A 9,430-nucleotide genomic window follows, 5' to 3' on the forward strand; every position below is an offset into this window, starting at 1 on the left:
AAAAAACCCCCACCAGGCAGGTGGCAGGCAATCCAGGCATGGATTTGAAATGGGGAAAGCAGGCCAGCTGCTCTGCTGGCTCAACCCGCTCTCTGCCTGGCTCCAGGAGCATTTTCAGCACCCAGACCCTTCCCAGGGTGCCAGGGACAGCTCACAACACACGTGTGCCACTCAGCCAAGTCATGGCCAGAGCTGGGAGCAGCAGAGCAGGATTCCTCAGGAGACTGCCAGGACTTACCACACTCGGTTTATTATTTAAATTCTCCGTGTTTATTTAGTGGCTTGCAAAATGTATCGTCAAAAAGGCTTAGCACATGGATTTTCACCAGACATGAAGAAATCCCACTTATTGCACAGTAAATATGATTTTCTAATCTATATTAATTGCATTTAGTAATAATTTTTCAATTTGCTTTAACATTAATAGTTCTAAGGCTCTTTCACCTTCAATTCCTTCAGCATCCTTCCCCCAAGCTAGAACAAGCCCCACATTATCCCCCAGTGCAAGATTACAGCACCCTGAGAAGCTCAAACACGAAGGAGCACTCACAAACTTCCAGTAATTGTTTTCCCTTGGAGGAATCTGACCAGGAACAGCTTTGTACTGGCTTTGGCTGGGATTAAGTTAATTTTCAGTTAACTGAAAGTTAAAGTTTTGTCATAGAAGGATGGTTGTGTTTTGAATTTGTGACATTGGGAGTTATGGTGCTTGTCTTCCTGAGTCACCACCAGGTGTGATGATGCCCTGCTCTCCTGGGGATGGCTGAACACCTGCCTGATGAGGGGAATTAATGAACAAACTCCTTAATTTGCTTTGATCTGCCTGCAAACCCAGTTTTCACTTCACCTATTAAACCATTTTTATCTCAACGTACAAGTTTTCTCACTTTCTTCCAATTCTCTTCCCCATCCCACAGGGAAAAGCAAGTGGCTGTGTGGGGTTGGGCTGATCCACAAGGCATTTGTCATTCCCACTTCTCTGAACAGGCCTGAAAGTTCTTTTGCTCCAGCATGAGACACTTATCAGCACAAAACAGGCAGTGCAGGCATCACCTTTGGAATTTTCTAACTGCTAAATAACTGTCAAAGGCACATGATGAAACACAGAGCCCAGCAAGCAGCCCCTGACCAGCTGTGGATGATTCTGGTTTGTAGAGATGTGATGTTTCACCTCAAATAAATGGCAAGGGGAACCTCACTGGGTTTATTCACAGCCATCACTCTTGGCCAAATGGATCAGGGAGCACAGCCTGCCTCAGGCTTGTCACCAAGAGGGTGGGTGTTCAAACCATCCCCAAAACTGCAGGGAAAACACTGTCAATCCAAGGATTGCTGAAACTTCAGCTCCTGATGGTCACTGAGGGAAGGTGAGTGGTTTGGTGCAGGACACTGTGTGTCCCTGGAAGCTCTGCATGGCACGGGGTGCAGGCAGGGACTGGAATTTCTTGCTCTGCAGTCCTCCTTCGGAGAGCTTGTCCCCACTGGTCCCTCTGTTCCAGCATGGCTTTTAAGTAAACAGGAATCTGAGCCTTCTCGTGGTTAGTGCCTCTCTAAGGCAACTCTGTGTGCTCGACAGCTCACTGAAATCACCCAGAAGAAAAGAAAAGAATGACTTCCCAGCTTAAGGAAACAGACACAAAGCGAGCACCCAGAGTATGACGTGCACATGGCGCCTTCTCCTCTCTTCATCAGTTAACCACCTGTGAGAGCAAAACACAACACCAAGGTCCTGTGAAGGATCTGCTGAGACAAAACCAATTCCCCTTCTAGAAGAGCCCGAAGCAAAGCCCCTTCAGTCAGAGGGTTCCCCACCGTGCAGCTCTCCTGCCCCTCAGCATGCACTGCTTATCTCAGATGCCAGGGAAAGCATCGTGCTCTGGCTCAGCCCCACATTCACTCATCTACAAAGCTTTTCCCAATCTCAAACTAGGTCTACACACAGGAGAAGAAAAAGGCTCCTACCTCACCGTGACAGCCACAGCAGTGCTCTGAAACCTGCTCCTCCTTACCACCCACTGGGCCAGCCCAGCCTCTGCACAGCCAGCACAACCAAGAGGGCTTTTCTCTTCAGCACAGACTGGTGGCTCTGAGAAACCCAAATGATTTCAAGATGCTGTGAGTTTCCCCCCCTCTCATTCCCCTACACAGGGCCTGTCTCCCTGGCTGCTGCCTCAAGGCCTGGGACAGTTCTTGGCTCTTATATCTCCTCCTGGATTATGTGGGCAGGTTATTTGCCCTGGGATGTTGGGCTCTTGAGTGTCTCCTTGCAGCAGCAACTACTCAGACTGAAGGGCAGGGTCCTGATCCACCCTGCCACCTCCTGTGCCCTCAGGAGCTGCTCCCTTAAGCTCACTAAACCCCACGGAGCAGTCAGTGAAGGCACATGTCTGGTTTGTCAGACATGGACAACCAACTGTGATCAGCTTAAAGATTCAGATCTTGCTCCTCCACCTCAGGAGGATCCTGAGCCTCCTGTGAGCCTCTGCCTCCTGCAGAGAGGAGAGGACATCCCACCCTTCCATGCTACCCAGCTGGAAACAAGGGAGGAAATGGGAATAACTGAGGTGAGATCAGACAGGAGCTGCAGTGGGTGAGGAGGAACAAGAGCTTGTCGCTGACCCCAGCTTTAGGACACAGCTTCCCTCCCCAGGGTGCCATGGCACAAACTGCAGCTCTCTGGGCTGTGAGGCAGCTCAAACGCTGCTGAGTGGAAACCACTCCTAACCAGTCCAAAACAACCAACCTCTGCCTCTGGAGGGAGCATCCCACAGGTGTCACCTACCAGGGAAGAGCAACAAGGAGCAGAGCAGCCTGCGAGATCTCTCCGGGGATATTCCTATTCTACAGACTGCTTGCAAGAGTGAGAAGGTAAGAATTTAAGGTGATATCATGACAGAAAAAGAGGTCAGGCTTTATAGAAGGGCTGCAGTTGCAAAGAACAGATCAGGTAAATCACTCATGCACTGGAGCAAAGACCCAAAACTCACCTTAATCATCACTGCTGCCACAACCCCCAGCAGGGCCAGCACAAAGAGCCCGATTCGGGCCTTGTTGAACCGCTTCAGGAGGAAGAACTTGGCCCAATCCACCTTCTTCTGGCTGCCAGGGGGGTACCTCATCTTGTTGGTGCTCTCCATCTTCAGGTCCTTGATGAGGCAGGCGCGGCGGTGCGAGAAGGTCTCGAAGCTGTGCTTGCCATGGTAGGCGCCCATCCCGCTGTGGCCTGAGGGACACAGCCAGGCAGCTCACTCAGGCTCAGCCAGACAAAACTCTGCCCACCTGAGGATAACTGACCCTTCCCTGCAGCACTTCTCAGTCTCTGCAATGTCCATCTGTGCTCCAACCCTCTTCTTCCTCACCTCATTTCTACCAATCTGGTTTTAATGCACCTTCCACATCAGGCTGCACTAAATGCTTTAGGCTGTCCAAAAGTACACCCAAAGGTTTTTCCCTCCTGACCCCTGTCATACCCAGAACTCATCACTATTATGAAGACCTGCACAGAGACTCTTTGGCTGTAGGAGGTACAGGGATACTCAGACAAAAACCAGGAGCTGTTGTTCCCTAGCACACACTATGCAGAATGTCCCAACTCTTAAGGAGCTCCAGTAACTTACCAACACCACCAAAAGGCAAAGTTGAGAGGAAGAAATGCATAATGACATCATTTCCAGTCACACCACCACTGGAGGTTTCTGAGATGACCCTCTTGATTAACTAGAAAAAGAAAACAAAACAAAATAAAAGATTAAAAAGGCTCAGAGAAGAGACCAGACCATGTAAGTGAGGATACTGGGAAGGGAGCCACACATCAACAATGTTCATCTCCTCTGGCACAGCCCAGACCCACCTGCTTGTTGTTGGAGAAGACATACAGGGCAAGGGGCTTCTCCCGACCATTGATGAACTCAATGGCTTCATCCACACTCCTCACAGTCACAATGGGCAGCACTGGGCCAAAGATTTCTTCCTCCATCACCTTTGACTCCGGGGAAACATCCGTCAGGATGGTTGGTGCTGAGACAAAATGGGAGAATGAGAGAGCAGCGTGAGCAGGACACAGAGCTGGCCCAAGTAAGGCAAAGAGACCCCAAAATCATCCACCACCACCTCCCCTCCTCAGCAGCTGCCAGGAGCACCTATGAAGCAGGAGGCCTCATCAGTCTCTCCCCCATAAGCGATTTTCTGCCCTTCCAGCAGGCTCTTGACTCTCTTGAAGTGGCGCTGATTGACAATCCTTTCATAGTCCGGAGACGACTTCACATCTTCCCCATAAAATTCCTGACAAAGGCACAGCAGAAACAAAAGCGCTCAGCACATTTTCCAAAAGCTCCAGGAAATCTCACCTGGGACAATTCCCATGGCACAAGAGATTCCTGCCTCACCTTCAGAGTTGCCTTGATGTTCTCCACCACCTTGCTCTGGATGGATGGGTCACACAGGATGTAGTCTGGGGCAATGCAGGTTTGCCCACAGTTCATGTACTTGCCCCACGTTATCCGCCTGTGAGAAGGGAGAAGGGGACATGCTTTCTCCATGGTCAGTCCCTCCCACAGCCCTCAGCCCCCTGAGCTGGGGATGCTGGCCCAGAGATCTCCCCCTGCCCCAGTGCTGAGTGCACCAAGAGTGCAACAAGCTGACCTGCAGGCCACAGCCAGGTCACAGTCCTTGTCGATGTAGCAGGGGCTCTTCCCCCCCAGCTCCAGGGTGACAGGGGTCAGGTGCTTGGCAGCTGCTGCCATCACAATTTTGCCCACTGCAGTGTTGCCAGTGTAGAGAATGTGATCAAATCTCTGGGTCAGCAGCTCAGTTGTCTCAGGAACTCCTCCAGTGACCACAGGGTACAGCTCCTGCAGGGCAAACACGAGCCTGAGAGTTACCTTGATTCAGAGCACTCACATCAAGGCAGCAGCTCTTCATGTGGCAGAGCACAGATTTATTTGTGGCCTACTTTATAATAGGGACAAAATATAGTGGTATCAGAGATCTGCTCTGCTCCTTCCCCTAAAATGAAGTTTTATTTCCTACTTTGTGCCACATGAACTAGAAGAAGTGGAGGCTGAGGCCAGGGCTGAGTGTGGCTGTGGAGCTGCTCCCACCCAGTGAGGATCAGGATGAACATGACTGCCAGGCTCTCCCAAGGGCTGCCTCCTTCCCCTGCTCCTGCCTCCCACCTAGAGAAGGTGCTAACTCCCTGGAGGAAAATCCACAGGGCCCTGTGCAGTGACAGCAACAGTCTATCTCTATAACACAGTGCAAGGGATGACAGAACCACCAGGCAAGAGGTGGAGAAACAACACCTCCTCCTCCAAGTGTGGTTCAGCAGGACATGGAAACCCAGGACAGAATGCCATGGAACACACAGTGCCCAGTTCTGAGGAAGAGCCAGGCACAGCCACCATCCTACACAACGTGTGCTGACATAAGGGCGTTCCCAGCACAGCTCCAAAAGAGCAGCTCCTGCAGTGAGAAGTACACACACACCTCTCCATATGGTCATGGGTGTCAAAAAGGCTGTTACACTGCAGCAGCATTGTGTAAGCCCATACACAAACACAGGCAGAATTCGTCAATGTGCCTTTGGACTCTAACTCAACCCTTCCTGTGCCTCCTGCTTATGCTCCTTTGAAGGGAGCAGGCAGTGGAATTGGCTCAAACCTGCAGGAGCCCTTTGGAAGCAGGACAGATCAAGACACTCATATCAGGCATGGGGCCACACTCACCTTGTCCAGGTACTGTGGCAGCAGCTCAGCCACCAGCCGAGCCGTGTTCTCGCTGACCTCTGACGGCTTCACCACCACGGCATTGCCTGCAGGGCACAGCCAGCACACACTGAGCCCTCACAGCTCCCCCAGCTGCAGCCACCACCCCAGCAGGCTGTGCTGAGTCCCCACCTGCTGCGATGGCCCCGATCAGGGGCTGCATGACCAGCACAAAGGGGTAGTTCCAGGCCCCGATGACCAGCACCACGCCCAGGGGCTCGTAGCCGATGTAGGCCTCGTCCCTCATGGTCAGCAGGTTCTTCTTGACGGCCTGAGGGGCTGCCCACGATGGCAGCTTCTCCATGGTCAGGGCCAGCTCCCCCAGCACGCCCAGGATCTCGTGGCTGTAGGCATTGGGGCCACTCTGTAAAAACAACAGGGATTTTGGGGAAGGGATGGCAAAGGCACCCACCTCCCACAGCCACCATCACAGCCCTGCTGCTTCAACGGATCAGAGATGGCCAGTCTGGGTGTGAGAGGCAGAACCCAAAACCTGACAGCAGAGGCAGTCCTGCCTTAGTCTAACTCCTTCCTAGAAATGGTGGCAGAGACCTTTGCCAGTGGGAGCCAGAGCCAATGGGGACAGCACCAAAACTCCTTCAGCACAGCAAAGGCAGCCCTTGGCCTTCCCACTGTCTCTTCAGGGCTGACCACAGTCCCTGCACACCTGATGGGAGAAACTCCCCGAGCCAGACCTTGTTCAGATCCGCCTTGAGGGCTGCCAGGATCTCCTTCTCCTTCTCCTGCACCATCCTCTCCAGGGCCTTCAGCTGCTGCATCCTGAACTCCAGCGGGCGGCTCCGGCCCGACCTGAAGGCGGCTCTCGCCCGGCCCACGACCTGCTGCATCCTCTCCATGGTGCTGAGCTCTGAGGGGACAGCGGTCACACCCAGCTCAGCACAGGGCCATGCAGGGGACAGCGGTGACACCCAGCTCAGCACAGGGCCATGCAGGGGACAGCGGTGACACCCAGCTCAGCACAGGGCTCTGAGGGGACACCAGTGACCCCCAGCTCAGCACAGGGCTCTCAGGACACACCGCTGACCCCCAGCTCACCCCCTCGGCCCCCCCAGCCCCGCTCGTTCCCCGCTCCAGCCGCGCCCCCGCCCCGTCTCCAGCAGCCGCCGCTCGTCCCTAATCCCGCCGCACCTCTCCGAAGCCTTACGTAATTCCCGAGTTAGAAAAGTTTGAAAAGCAGCGCAGGGCGTTGGTGGCAGCGCGGGGATATCACCGAGGAAGCGGGGGCTGCTCCGCTGCGGTGCGCGCACCGCGGTACCGAGCGCGGGCACGGCGCGATGCACGGAACCCCCACACCCCCGGGGAACCGCGGGGACACCCCCAGCGACACCGGGGTGAGGTGACAACCGCGGCGGCGGCTGCGGCACGCTGTTTGCCAGCCGCTGGTTGTGCCTCCCCCGGGCAGGACCCTCCGCCCCGGGCAGGACCCGCCGCCCCCGCGGCCCCGCCGCCCACCGGGGTCGCCGCCGCCGCCGCCGCCGCTTCCTCTTTCCGCTCACATGGCGGAACCGGAACGGGCGAGGCCGCCGCTCCCCCGCGCTGCCCGGTGGTCCCGGAGAGAGGAGGAGGAGGAGGAGGGAAATCAGAGCGGGATGAAGGATGTGTGCCCGGGGTACCCCGCTACCTTGATGCTCCGGGGCTGCCGCGGTGCTGCGGCGCTGGCACTGCCGCGCTGCTTGTGAAACGCTGCGGGGCGTGGGGCTGCTCTGCGGGCGGAGGGCAGAGTCCTGCCGAGCCTTATCGGGGCGATGCTGCCCCAGGGTTACCCTGCCCTGCCCGGCCACGGAGGGCGAGCGAAGCCGCCCAGGTGCTGTCTTAGGACGGTCGAATTAACCTTGGTACTGTCGTGGTGTGGGAAGAGAGCCAGAAGAAAAAAATCGCAGAGAAAGGAGCTCGGGCATGGCTGGGCACGTTCCGGTTAAAAATAGACCCGCCACGACTTGTTCTAGGAAAAGCACGGGGGTTATTTTAAAATTGCATGCTGGTTGTGACATGCTGCCTCTCGTGACATGGTTTACCCAGGGCATTTACTGCTAATGCTCCTTGGCTTTAGCATTTACCCCAATAAATCCATCCTGCCACACCCTGACACACAGGCTGGCACCTGGGTGCTCCTGCCCAGGTCATGGGGCTCCCAGCATAGAGCATCCCTTCTCCTGCAAAATTTAATTCCCTTTTCCCACATCAGCACAGCCCTGAAGTGGGAGTGCTCTTCAGCTTCAGATGGTGCAGAAGCACAATTCCCCCCAGACACCAAGCTTGGCTTCTGCGGTGACTTGGCTTCACTAACACCTCCCGAGCTATGCTCAGCAATTTCACAAGCTGCTGCACAAATTTCAGCAGTAAACACCCTGCTGTGGAGAAGAATGACACGAGCAACTGCTAAAACTTGTGTACAGGAGGCAACATGAGGAGGAAAAACAGGCTGGGTTGGACAGGGCCCTTCAGGTGGTGTATGGAGAAAAGCTGGGTTTACATTGAAGAAAACATGGGGTAGAAGCAGAAATGCAGATGCTCCCCCTTGTCCTGTCAGCATCCTTGCAGGCACAGCAGGTTGGAGCTGTGTGCAGGCCCAAGGGAATTTGGATAATGGTCCTGCAATCAGAGTAAAAGCCTGAGCTCTCAGCACGGAGCATTACACTGTGCCTGGGGAAATGGTGCTGCAGTGCACTCACCCAGGCTGGCAGCAGGAGCAGGGAGGTGCATGGATTCTCCAGAGCTTGTACAACTCTCAGCCATCAGCCCAGAGGGTTTTCATGTCACAACAGTGCTGCTTGTACTTGGCAGCACACACTGGAAGCCAATGTCCAGCTCCCAGTTATCCCAGTGGTCAGCAGGGATCAACCTTTGCAGAAACGAGGCAGCATCCTGGGAGAGAGTCCCCTTTGGTCCTTGTTGGGACATCTTTTGGCCACTTAAGGACAGGAAACAAGGCTGAGGGCTTTTTTAGCATTGCAGAGTCTCAGCTGGGTGAGACATGTGGATTCCAGGGAAGTGTGGGATCTTGAGTGAGACAGAGGAATACCCCGTGCTCCCCACGCCTCGAGCTGGCAGTGTTTTCTATTTTAATTCAATCACTAAGAAACAATGAAGGGAGCTATTTATGGGAAAGCAGTGGAACTCCAGAGGAACTGGGAGGTGAGCAGTGCTGTAGTTACAAAAGGTGTTTAATTGAGAAGCTAAGCTCAAGATTCCCCCTCCCCTCAGTCCCTGTAGCCCTCACTCCCCTCCTGGAGTCAATTAATGAGACAGGATCCTGCCTTGCCCTGGGGAGCAGCCTTTTGTGCTGATCCTTAAAAAGCAGAGCCTGGGGAAGGAGGACTTTGGTTTGGAAGATAAACTGTGCAGTATTTGGTTTCAAGAGTCCACCAAATAACACAGCTAATCAATAAATGTCCTTTTAGCTCGTACACCCAGCTCACAGAACATCAAGTTTTCAGATACAATCCTCAATCTCTGCTTGGGTCTGCCCTAGCCCCAAATTCCAAGTGTTTTCTGGAAGTCATAACCCAGCCAGATATAAAACCCAAGCAGCACTCAACCATAAAAAAGCAGGCACAGAAGATGAAGGACAGGGAGAGGTTTTTAAGGAACCTACAGGAATCAATGCAGCTCAGTTCATTTATGGCATCACTTGTTTTGAAAGCTGG

The 9,430-nt window shown here is 54.0% G+C and overlaps 1 protein-coding gene across 6 annotated transcripts; it reads right to left on the bottom strand.

Annotated features, from left to right (window-relative positions):
• Positions 1 to 247: 247 nt before the first annotated feature.
• On the bottom strand, positions 248 to 7,496 carry LOC117006046 (aldehyde dehydrogenase family 3 member A2-like). Of its 6 annotated transcripts, none has more exons than XM_033078280.2 (11): positions 6,912 to 7,195; positions 6,458 to 6,630; positions 5,895 to 6,126; positions 5,724 to 5,809; positions 4,642 to 4,850; positions 4,386 to 4,503; positions 4,140 to 4,281; positions 3,851 to 4,017; positions 3,618 to 3,717; positions 2,988 to 3,223; positions 248 to 1,580 (listed from the first exon to the last, which is right to left on the bottom strand). In XM_033078280.2, exons 2-11 carry the CDS (start codon positions 6,617 to 6,619, stop codon positions 1,578 to 1,580), a joined length of 1,455 nt encoding a protein of 484 aa, XP_032934171.1. In that variant the 5' UTR covers positions 6,620 to 6,630; positions 6,912 to 7,195; the 3' UTR covers positions 248 to 1,577. The 6 variants fall into 6 exon arrangements, with proteins under 6 accessions (XP_032934171.1, XP_032934170.1, XP_032934169.1 ...); XM_033078279.2 differs by having other exon boundaries at positions 248 to 1,700; XM_033078278.2 differs by lacking the exons at positions 248 to 1,580; positions 6,912 to 7,195 and adding exons at positions 1,963 to 2,086; positions 7,405 to 7,496.
• Between the last annotated feature and the right edge of the window lie 1,934 nt (positions 7,497 to 9,430).

The sequence above is a fragment of the Catharus ustulatus genome, chromosome 22, assembly GCF_009819885.2.
Source record: "Catharus ustulatus isolate bCatUst1 chromosome 22, bCatUst1.pri.v2, whole genome shotgun sequence".
Taxonomy (NCBI): Eukaryota; Metazoa; Chordata; class Aves; order Passeriformes; family Turdidae; genus Catharus; species Catharus ustulatus.

Bases quoted from the DNA above. Each gene is read 5' to 3' on its own strand.
- LOC117006046 (XM_033078278.2), bottom strand. From the start codon at position 6,619: ATGGAGAGGATGCAGCAGGTCGTGGGCCGGGCGAGAGCCGCCTTCAGG. The intron at 4,282-4,385 runs GTGAGGCAGGAA...TGCCTTTGTCAG, and splicing joins ACATCAAGGCAACTCTGAAG to GAATTTTATGGGGAAGATGT. The intron at 2,087-2,987 runs GTGAGTTTTGGG...TGGGTTTCTCAG, and splicing joins TGGCAGCAGTGATGATTAAG to AGCCACCAGTCTGTGCTGAA.